This window comes from Ammospiza nelsoni, chromosome 29 (assembly GCF_027579445.1).
Source record: "Ammospiza nelsoni isolate bAmmNel1 chromosome 29, bAmmNel1.pri, whole genome shotgun sequence".
Lineage (NCBI taxonomy): Eukaryota > Metazoa > Chordata > Aves > Passeriformes > Passerellidae > Ammospiza > Ammospiza nelsoni.
This window is the reverse complement of record NC_080661.1, coordinates 1,843,640-1,854,963: the sequence shown is the minus strand read 5'-3', so window position 1 is coordinate 1,854,963 and position 11,324 is coordinate 1,843,640. Positions and strand designations below refer to the sequence as shown.

The 11,324-nt window shown below is 49.3% G+C and overlaps 1 protein-coding gene across 1 annotated transcript; it reads right to left on the bottom strand.

The window, feature by feature from the left end:
* Positions 1-707: 707 nt before the first annotated feature.
* LOC132085164 (serine/threonine-protein kinase PAK 1-like) lies at positions 708-3,921 on the bottom strand. Its single transcript, XM_059490538.1, has 3 exons — positions 3,799-3,921; positions 2,328-2,465; positions 708-965 (listed from the first exon to the last, which is right to left on the bottom strand). The coding sequence occupies exons 1-3, from the start codon at positions 3,919-3,921 to the stop codon at positions 873-875; spliced, it is 354 nt and encodes a 117-aa protein (XP_059346521.1). The 3' UTR covers positions 708-872.
* Between the last annotated feature and the right edge of the window lie 7,403 nt (positions 3,922-11,324).

Genomic DNA, 11,324 nt, shown 5'->3' with positions numbered 1-11,324 from the left:
GCTCCAGCCCGGGCAAGGCCGGGCCCGCTCTCACCTCACAGGCGCTGACAGCTCTGCACCACAGGAGACCTTCGCAAGCACCCTCTCTGATCTTTCTGCTTTCTCACTTGAGCAAGGCTCTCCTCCAGCCAAAGAGATTATTGCATTTAGGGATACAAATCCAAGTGGCAGGAACCCCAATGCTCTCCAGTCACAGCTGAAGGCCTGCATCTGCACAGCGTGTTTGGGCTGCCTCATTCTTCCTTTGGTTTTGCCTCCAAATGCCATTGCCCTTTCTGCCTCAACTAGAAATACCACAGCTGCGCCATAACCAGCCAGTGGGTCATATTCCAAAGGCAGTGCGGTCTGGAGAGGATGAATGAAGAGGAGCCTTCCTCACTTATGAAACCATACAAAAAAAGCCATATGTGTGACTTAGTACCAATAAAAAACAATTGGTAATTCAGAAGGAAATGTTGAATTTTCTGAAGGGGTCAGAAGGAGGAGAATCTTCCGAGTGAGTTGATGTTTCAGAAACTTTATTAATTAAAACTCTAATCTATAATTCTATGCTACAAATCTCTTTAGCAACCCTACTCTACAATCCTACTCTAAATTGGTAACAGAGATAACATCTTGACATGATTGCTATGTTCTAGTCTCCCAGGGTTAGGGTTAGGCTTAGGCTTAGGCTTACACTTAGGCTTAGGCTTAGGTTTAGGCTTAGGCTTAGGTTTAGGCTTAGATTTAGGTTCAGGTTTGGGTTTAGGTTTAGGCTTTGGCTTAGGCTTAGGGTTGGGGTTAGGGAAAGGGTAAGGGAAAGGGTAAGGGATAGAGATAGGGATAGGGTTAGGGTTTGGGTTAGCATTTAAGGTTAGGGTTAGGTTTTAGGTTTAGAGTTTAGGGTTAGGGTTATTCGTCTTCTTCACTGAGTTGATGACTTGTGCCAGGATGAATGGTGGCTTGGCTGAAGTTACAAATGGATGCTGTCCACCGGAAAAAAAAATACAACAAAGAACAGTGAACCATTACTTTCCAAGCTCATTGCTTCAGGGACTCAATCAGGATACATCAAGTTCCTGGAAAGACCCAGAAAGAGGAGCAATGGGACCATCTGCTCCCCAGTCATCCCCAATGTGCAAGACCTTGCCATCACAGGCAAACCTGGCCCAGAATCCCACTCATCTGTTTATTGTGATGTCTTCATCATGCTGGGATTTTTGCCCTGCCAATGCTCTAGAAATGCTGCTTTCTGTCCCTGGGTTTTCTTCCTTTCAGGAAACTCCAATGGCTCACATGGGTCCCTGCCTTTGAAAGACAGGCACTCTGCTGATTCCCACAGGGACAGAAAGCAGTGTCCGCCTTTCCATGCCCTGCCCCTCGTGTGCTGGATGGCACCTTCCTTCCCAGCAGGGCCAGCCCAAGTGGCACTGGGCCCTGCAGTTCCCTCTCTGCCACACAACCCGGCAGTAACCCTGGCACAGTTCCCGTCTGCTTGAGCATGCCAGGCAGCAGATGGGGCTGGGACAAGTCCCTCCCAGCTGTCCCAGTTTGCGTGGCAGAAACCTCTGAGGGTGGGCTGGGGGTCACAAACCAGGGCCCCTCAGAGGCTCACAGTGAGCCCCCCACAGCCCCTCCTGCCCACAGCCAAATCTCTGACCCCTAGGCTGGGACTGGCTTCCTTGGGTTCCTCCACCACCATTTCATGTCTCTGTACCCTGCATTGCTCTACTTCAATTCTTTTGCCATTAGATAAAACTGAACACTCCACCAAATCACAGAAGAGGGCAACAGACACAGTCAGAGGACAGAGCACCTCTCCTCACAGGAAATGCAGAGGGAGCTGGAGTTATTCAGTTTTGTGAAGGACAGGCCCCGGGGAGACTTTCCAAGACTTCAGAGTGGCTTTGAAGAAAGTGTGGGACATCTTTTTTAACAGGGTCAGTTACAATAGGATATGGACAAATATTTTTAAACACTAAGGGCATCTAATCAGACTAGGTCTAAGGAAGAACTTGTTTACTCGGAGCATGGTGCCACCCTGGCACAGCTTGCCCCAAGAGCTTGTAGGAGCCCCATCCCTGCAACCATTCCGGCTCCAGTGGCAAAGGGCTCTGAGCAACCCAATCTCTTTAAAGATGTCCCTGCTCATTGCAGGACACTTGCACCAGAGGACATTTACAGGGCCCTGCCAGCCCAACCCAGTCTAGGATTCCTCACCATTTTCATTTGAAGAGCAGCAAGAGTGGAGGTGAGGAGGAAGGGGGCTCATCTGCTGCCTTGGGCTTGAGTGGAAGAGGAGCCCATCCCTCAGAGCCTGTTTCACCTGCAGCCCCTTCACATTTTACCTGCAGGAGCTCCTTGGCAGACCAGCGCTGCTCCTCGTCTGTCTGCAGGCAGCAGCTCAGGAAGTCACGCAGCAAAGCCGAGAGGAGCTTGGGCTGCCGCAGCTGTGGAGTCCCTACTGTGGCTATCAGGTATGTAGCCTGGAGAGAAAGGAGACACCAGGCTCCACCTCCTGCTTTCACATCTCTAAGGCTCTCCCAGATCCCTTTGTTTAACCTCTGTTCTTCAGTGGCAGTTTCTGCCCTGGCACAGACCCAGAGATGACTTTGCTTTACCAACCAAAAACCCAAACCCCGATGCAGCCACAGCTTTTCCACCATCCTGCAGATCTTGCCTTGGCAGCTGATTTCATTGCCTGACCTAGTTAGTGGGAACTACATCAGCAAAAGGACATTTGCTTCTCTGAGGATTCATGCCAGCTTGAGATGGTTTTTGGAAGAGGGACATTGCTATGCTAACTAATTTCAAGGGTTAGTACATGAAAGGCATCTCTGCAGTGCTTGTTGGTCCTTTAAGCGCACGTGCCCTAGAACAAAACTCATCAAGCTTTTTGTGCTGTTCTTGAAAACAATGGGAATTGGAAGAAAAGAAAGGAAATCCATCAGTTAATACCCAGGTAGGGAACCAAATATTTACAATCTCCTCTTCAACACAGACACATTAAGATGCCTGCACAAATGTATTGGGATGAAAATGCCTGCTTGGGCACACAGGAGCCACTTGCAGCTCTGTCTCTCAGCAGTCTGAAAATTTCAGCTTCCCATTTTTGCAGCAAAAGAAAAATTGTCTAGGTCAGAAGAAGGAGAGGTTCCATCCCTATGGACACCCTGTAGTCATTTGGCTGCTCAAGTCAATGCATTAATGGTAGGCCCATCCCAGAAAGTGGCAGGAAACAAACAGGAGGTTTTGGCAGGCTCTCCACATCACCAGGCTCTGGCTTGGTGACGTGCAGAATGTTGCTTGGGCTAGGAGAGAAACACGGTCACTGAGTGTTTCAGCAGCACTGCACAAGAAGCAGAAGAGACTCTGTGCATTACACCCTCATGCCCATGTTTTCCAGTGAGAAGAAACTGCACACAGGGTTAGGTTCCTCTCTAAAGACCACGGTTTTAGAAACTTTGTTGGGTTTGGGTTTCCTTCCTTCATTTCTGGAAAGATAACAACACTTTTAAGATGCTTTTTTCCTGTTATTAAGGCCATCTACAAAGACAAAAGGACTGAAACCACTAGCCCAAAGGAAAGTGTTGAGTGAGAATGGAGTTTGTTTGGAGTTTGTTTGCATGTGGTAAGGCTTGAGTTCCCCCACTGATGCAACCAAAAGTCCAGCAGATGCTGATGTGTTGCAGGGACATTTGTAGGAGGGGACCTTGGTGGAAGTAGTTCCAGCAGATGGCAATGGGATTTTGTCCAGTGGCACACAGGACATGGGACAGGTGAGAAAGACAGTGGGATTAGTGAGTATTTGCTCCTTACCGTGCCAGAACTTTCGCCCAAGTAAGGAGGTTCTTGTTCTATCATTTCAATTCCCACAATTCCAAAAGACCATATGTCCACTTTGGGGCCATATGGTTGACCTGTCACCACTTCAGGCGCCATCCGCCAAGGAGTCCCGGTTACCGAGCACCGTCTGCTCTGCTCAGGGGTGAGCTGAGTAGCGAGGCCAAAATCAGCTGAGGAGAAAACAAAATACTGGTTTTATCTGAATTCTGTGCAATTAGGAAAGCAAGCAAAAGAATTCCCCACCAGAAGTTTGAAATTGCTCTGTTGAATCTCCTGGCATTGGCGACTTTAAAAATCCTCCCATGTTTTACACTGCCTCTAGCAGTGGCTTTTGTTCTTTGGAAACTTTAGACTTGTAACTCCCTCCCTCTGGAAGGGACCCACACAGAGCAAGGCCACTCTTGACTGCTTGTGGCTCCTTCTACCTCTGTGCACGTTGCAACTGTGCCCTCAGCTCGCAGCAGGGGTCCCTGCACTGCCACCAGCACCATTTTGGGGAGCTGGCAGTCACGCCAAGCAGCCCCACACCCACATCCCTGGAATGCTGCACCTGACCAAGAATATACTGACCCAGTTTGACAGAACCGTCGGTTCTGAGAAGGATGTTGTCACTCTTCACATCTCGATGGATCACATCGTTTGAATGAAGAAAATCCAGTCCTTGCAGGCACTGAGTGAGAAAACAGAAACAGAAAGGCAAAAATGAGTGGTGTGATTTCATCACACAAGAAAGGAAACAAAGAATCTAAAAGATTCCCTCTCCAGGGGAATGGGGAGTAATGGCAGAACAGTAATGACCACTGAGAGGAAGAGCTTGTTGCTCCAACACTTGCAGAGCAGGACCTTTCTGAGGAAAGGCGCGTCAGCTTTTGAAAGAGCAACAGCACCTGCTGTTGTAGGCTGTCCCCTGCCAACCAGCCAGGATGACTCCTGCTGCAGCGCATGTGCTCAGAAGCAAAGAGCATTCTGGCTGCACTCCTATCCTTTTTAGCTGAGCACTGAGAGAAACGAGTCTCTCTCTTCTTTCTTTGCTGTTTGTTTCAAATCCTGCCACCAGCACCTTTGCTTTTACAGGCAAGGAATGCAGTGAAGACAGACTCCAGGCAAACATTTAGATAGGCAAGGTGGAGAACAGCAAATACAAATACAAGAGACAGAGCGAGAATACGACAGCAGGAGATAGATAAGAGTACTGGCACTGAGTACAGGGAGTGCAGGGGCACTGGCAGGCCTTTCACTTGAGATGCTTTTACTTGCCCATAGCATACCAGCAACACAGAACCAAAGCTCGGCACAGGAAACCTCCCCTGTTCTGAGACCCTGTTTCCAAGACAATCCTGCCCAAGCCCTTGGAAACACAGCTGGGATTGCTGACCTCCCGACTGATGGCTGCCATCTCATCTTCAGACAGGCAGGTCTGGCTGACGATGTCGCTCAGGACACCTCCATCCATGTACTCTATAACCAGCAAGAGTTCCTCGCCCAGAAGGTAGCTGAAAGAAGGAAACAATGGCGTGGAGATGAACATGCATGGCTACGTTGATTTTTTGCTTCCAGGTTTCTTATTTCCAGATGCCTTTGTGACAAGGACAGAATCAAAGGAATAGACATTCCCTCTTGGCTGTGCATTATTTGCAATCTGTGCAGTCTCATAGAGAAAGACACATCTGTGAAAAAGGAGATGTCTTAGATGGGCAGCAAATGAAAAGTGCAGTTAGAAACAGCCCAGAAAAAAAACATGTCAGGCATGGTGTTTCTGGAAATAAGCACCTAGTCTTCCTGGCATGCAGAGCAACGGCAAAGAGGGGCAACAATCCAAGGGAAATCCACTTTAGGATGGTTCATCTGCACTTAAGAAACTTTAAAAAATCAGTCCCAAATAAATGTGGAAGCAGTGAACTTTGAGGCTATTGAGTTAGGAAGATACAGCTGATCCAGGTTTTGAATAATTTTGGAGTAATTATCAAACTAGGTGTGCCAGGGAAGACTCATGCAGACAAGATACACTCTCTTCTCATCCATTGGAGATGAGTAGAGAAATATGAATAAATAAAAATTAACAGCTTTACTTGCTGCCACTGACCAAAGTGGGTTTTGAACCTCTCATGTTTGCTTTATGTAAACACACATCCATGGGATAAGACCATGACCTCCCACCTGTCTAAATAATTCACAACATTGGGACTCCTATACCTCTTCATGATCATTATTTCATTAAAGGTTAGCTCCTTCCTCCTCACTCCTTGAAGATTTATTTTTTTTATTGCCACCTAAAATGACATTGAAAATCAGTAACTTGAGAGGTTGGTGGCACAAGACCACAAGGCATGTGGAGCGAGTGATTTTGCAATGACACAGCTGAGCTGTGCCAAACTGCCTTGTGATTAGGCACTGCAGTAATCAGGAACTGACATTCCAACAGCCCATTTCTCTGCTCCCTTGGGAGCCAGTTACAGGAACGTGGGGCCACTGACATTTTGCCTTGACCACTTGGTAACAGCGGTGTCTCAGTTATCACCCACAAACCTCTGACCGCACTCTCTGCTGCTTTGTTTGGGACTCAGAAGAAGGAATCCATGCCTTAATACTCTGTGGGTACATCTTGTGATATGGGCAGGGCTTAGGGCTTTCAGGGATGCCTTGCAGATCTCTCCCTACGTGCAGTTCCCAAGTGCAGCACTGCAGGTGGCTAAGGAACTACCAGTAACTTTCAGATGGATTTGCTGGCAGCCAGAAATGAGAATTCAGGACTCTGAAGCTGCAGCCCCAAAGAGCAGTGAGGTGCTCGCAGGCACCACCTTTGTTTTAGCAGTGGAGAGTGAGTGAGAGCGTCCTTCTCTGAAAGGAACCGCTGCCCTCCGTGCCTTCCTTCCGGCAGCTGAGGAGGACAAAGTCCCAAATGTGTTCTGTGGGCTGGCACCAGTCTGTGCTTCTTGTGCCTTTTCAGCACAGCTCTGCCCAAAGCTCCAGCCACAGCTCACACCAGAGGGGAAAGCCCTCGAGTGCAGCAGAGTCTGCAGGGGATGTTGACATTTACCTCTCCTCCTGTGGCACTGTCGAGTGCTCTGTAAACATCTCCAAAAGTCCTAGAAACAAAACAGAAGCAGAGAAAGGAGAAGCTGTTTAGATCTTGCAGTGAAAGCCAGCCCACACAGGAGATCTCTGCTGGAAGTGTCAAAACCTGCAGGATGCAGGAGGGCTCTGCCAGAAGGGAGATGATGCATTTTCCTCTCAAGTGCATGGGCACTGGGCCTGTTCCTGAAGCACTGGGGTTCAATTTCTAAAGGGAGTTTAGTCTTTCCTCTTGAGTTTCACTGTCTAAACAGTGTGGTTCCTATCCTGACCACAGAGTGTTTCCCTCTTCAAACCAGGGGAAAGAATTGTTCCTGGGAACTGTTATCTCACAGCTTTGATAGGGCATAGGTTGCTCTTTCAGGCAAGCAAGTTTCTTCTCTTTTCATTAGTGTGCCAGTATGATTTTGAGACATACAAAAAGTGCTAAAGAAATTAACACAGAGCTGTCCCACACTTGAGAGACAAGGAGACCTTCCAGGTCCTGTTCCTTGATGCAGGCAAGACCTCGGTAGCAAGGCATCTCTGACAATGCCTTCTGAGCCTACTCACAAATTCTGAGCAGCATTGAGAGATGGGACAATCTATTCCCAGTGTGTGATCATCTTTGCAGCTGGCCTGACTTCACGCTGGATAGACATTCCACCCCAAAAACACCTGGCCCACGGTTGTGCAGGAGTAACTGCTGTTGGACTCACCCGCTGCCAATAAAATTCAGATGCGTGTATTTCATCAGGGGATTTTCAGTGGTGTTCACCATTCTCCCTGAGGGAAATAAAATGCAAGATGCTGACTTTAAGGCAGAGATCCCAGCTTCCAGGAGATACAAAAGGCAGCCCCAGCGCCTGGAGCTCTGAGCCCTTTGTGGTCGGCTGGGTAACAACAACCACAACCAGGCAGACAGCCCTGCAGCACAGGTGGCCAGCACAGAGACTGATTTGTACAGTCCTTTGAAGAGTTCTCTTGACAGGAAACAAAGCACAGGGACATACAATCCCAGGAGAGGAGGACATCTTCCCCACCTTTCAGCAGTTTGCCAAAGGAATGCCTTCCCATTTGTAAACCAGAGCAGCTCAAGCTGTAACCAATCCTGACGGGGCTTTCAGCATCAGGACCCTGACCTGTTTGTGAGCAGGCTGAGCTCAAAGCTGCCCCTCTCCCAGCTAAGGAAGGCTCCAGCCTCTGCAGTCCCTCCAGCCCTCAGGGACAGGGCAGCGACCACAACAAGGCTGGCAAAGCCCAAGCATGAGCACTGACAGGCACTGATGGGAAGAAGCCAGAGTGAGCCTGAGCCCCAGACAAGCTGTTGCCCCCATTCAGGACACAACAGGATGGGCTTTGAGATCAGCCACACCCAGGCACAGATCAGTGCCCTTTTTGTCTCAACAGGTGATGGCAGACACAGAATCTACTGGGCTCTGGTCTCAGCCCCACCAGGTCTCTTATCTGAGAGCACAGCACTGGCAGCTGTTATGGGCAAGAAGCAGATTCATTGGGTTGTGCTGCAGAATCACAAAGGGCTTGATGCGTTTTCCTAGAGACTGATCTGAGCAGGGCCTGGGCCAATGGGTAGGATTCTAACAGTCATGGGAAAGAGTGGGAATCAGGTATGGAAAAGTGCCATGGATCTGAGGGATATACCATGGCTGGGCTGGAGGCTCTCCTGAGAAATGCCTGCAGTACAGTTTTATCTGATCACGCCACTTGGATGTGTCTCCTGGACACATCTTGATAAGCATAAAACTAGAAGATTAAATAAAGTTTGTTATCAAAATCTCTGTTTTTTTCTTTGGGGGCACATGGAAAATACCTTGTGCTCTCTATTTGTCCTGTAACCTGATGTTCTTTCAAAGTAGTTCTTATTGACAAAAAGATAGCATTCTCTTCTTGACAAAAAGATAGCATTCTCATGAAAATAAACTGCAGATGTAGTAGTGGTAAGAGGAACAGTCATAAAAATGACATCAGTAAAACGTGGGGTAGAAGGGCTCCTTCAGGATGGAGAAAAACACAACAAAAAACCCCCACCAAAAATGAACAACAGAAAAGCAATCCCACCCCAACCCCCCCCCAAAAAAAAAATCCCCAACTAAAAAGACAAAACTCCAAAGTCAGTCTATTTCTGTGAAGTTTTTTTGCTGTGATGACTGGTTGGAAGTCAGGAGTCGAAGGAGAATTTAGGAAGCTAAAAATTCTGTTCAGTTTGGCCACTAGCACACAGGACTTGCCTGGATCATTTGCTAGGTCACAGCCTTCTGCTGATCCAAGAACAATCCCTGCTTCAGCCTTTAGCAGAGAGGGAAGCTCAGGCAAACCCAAGCCAGTCCCAGGTGCCCTCAGAGGCAGCAGGAACACCCAGAGCTCTCTCGCTGCCTCGGAGCACAGCACTGCCTCTGGGGAGTCCTAAATGGCCCTGTGACACCGAGCTCAGGAGGAGCATTTGGTACAGCTCTGCTGACACCTGCACACAACACACTGTCCCTCAGATAAGAAACACCCCAGATGTACCCAGCAGCTCCAGGTACTCCTCCTCAGTCTCCTGTTCCCGGGATGTGCCCGAGGCTGAGTTCCCAGGTTTCACAGAAGGGCTTCCTCGAGGTGATGCTGCTGCGGCAGCAGGTTCAGAGCCCATGATGTGCTGGACCTGGAGCATTTCTGGTGGGCACTGCTCCTGTGCCTCACTCCTAACTTGGGCTCTTTCATTGCCACACATTCCCTGCAAGTCTTCGCAGGCTGCCCGGTGAGATGTCAACACTTGCACCTCAAGTCAAACAGAACAAAGCAGTCAGACACTACAGCTTGTCCCTGTCAGCCAGGAGTCATCGACTGTGAGGAAAGGCAAAGAACAGATTGACAGGGGATAAAACAGCTTGTTTCAATCCTCCATCTGGGTCACCAAGTTCCACTGTAAAAACACCTCAAGAAAAAAGGAGAGCAGGAACAGGCCAGCAGGAATCAATTTGGATGACTGCTGGCCAAAAGGCCAAAGGACAAGTTTCACTGTCCAGGGCAGATGTTGAGATTCAGCACACCAGGAAATGTCCTTCAGAGTGACTGTGATACACACACTACAGCAGCATGGCACTCAGAGGCATGGCCCCACTCCCTGCTGCTCTGCACTGGAAAGGCAAGAAGGGCAGAAACCACCAGATTGGTGACTGCAGTGGCTGCATCCCTCTTTCACTCACTTGGTTTTGCAGAGACTGACGGAAGTGATTAAGTTTCTCTCTGAAGATTTTCATTTCTTCCTCCAGCCGCTTATGCCTTGCCTTGATCATACTGTGAGCTGTCTGAAGCTCTGCATCCAGCTGTTCCTTCATGTTCTCTAATAAACAAAAGAGAGGACATTTCATGAGTGGAGTGGCTGCCACTCTTTCATTCACCTGGTTTTGTTGATCGCCCCTCTGCTGGTGGAGATTCTCCTCTTGAATTCTTCCCATGTCTTCCTTGTTCTTTCTCTTCACTGCCATGATGTCACTCTGAGCTTCGGGCAGCTCTGCTTGTGGCTCTGCCTTGATGTTCTGTACACACAAAAGCAGAGCAAGGGACTGAGAGCTGCCATCAGGCTCAGCTGTTTTCCTCTTGCAGCCTCCAAATCACATTTATTCAGCCCCTTCTTTCTGCTTCCCTCCCCACATCTGCCTCCATTGCAAACCTCCTGTCCCAGGGCTGATCTCTGCAGATTGCAATGCTCTGTGCCTCCATTGCCTGTGGGACTCCTGGCCTCCTCAGTGCCAAGAGCTCTGGTTTATGCCCCTCTCCCTGCCCTTCCCTCTGTGCCCTGGCCAGTCAGGCTTACCTGGCCATTCTCCTGTGGCTCTTCCACCTGCTGCCTGAGCTGCTCTTCCTGCTCTCGGGCTGGGAACAGCTCTCCCTGAGTCTGGCATGGCAGCTCAGATGAGGCAGTGTGCTCCTGCTCTTTCTCTAGAAGCACCTGCACAGAAAGCAAGAGAAGATGGGTTTCAACTTCCCATACGCCCTTTGTGGGCCAAGACTCACAGACTGCTGGGCTCACACGTTCCCAAAGCACTGTGCTGCTGCTCTGCTGGGTCGTTCTCTGCCCGAGGGGAGGCACAGATTCCAAAGTGACCCTGGCCCTACAATCAGGGGCCATCTGGGACTGAAGCTCCAGCAGCCTCTCAGGCAGCTGACAGGGAAGGGGTAGCATTTCTCAAGGGTCTGGTGAGGGCCTCCCTCTGCTTCTGCCGTGTCCTGTTTGTCTTTCAGTAGTGACTGACACCCCGCCCTGTCCCACAGCTCCATCCTGGCTCTGCAGGGGCTTCCTGGGTGAGCTCAGCCCTTGTGAGAGACACTTCTGGAGTTCACCTTCTCTTCAGGCCTGCACCAGCATTCCTCCTTCCTGACATCCACACTCTTGTTAGAAAACCGGGTCATTCAGGAGATAAGGATGCATGCAAAGATCTCTG

Coding starts and splice junctions, on each gene's coding strand:
- LOC132085164 (XM_059490538.1), bottom strand. CDS start 3,921: ATGGCGCCTGAAGTGGTGACAGGTCAACCATATGGCCCCAAAGTGGAC. Junction 2,466..3,798: donor TGGGCGAAAGTTCTGGCACG/GTAAGGAGCAAA, acceptor CTTTCTCTCCAG/GCTACATACCTGATAGCCAC. Junction 966..2,327: donor CTGCCAAGGAGCTCCTGCAG/GTAAAATGTGAA, acceptor TCCGGTGGACAG/CATCCATTTGTAACTTCAGC.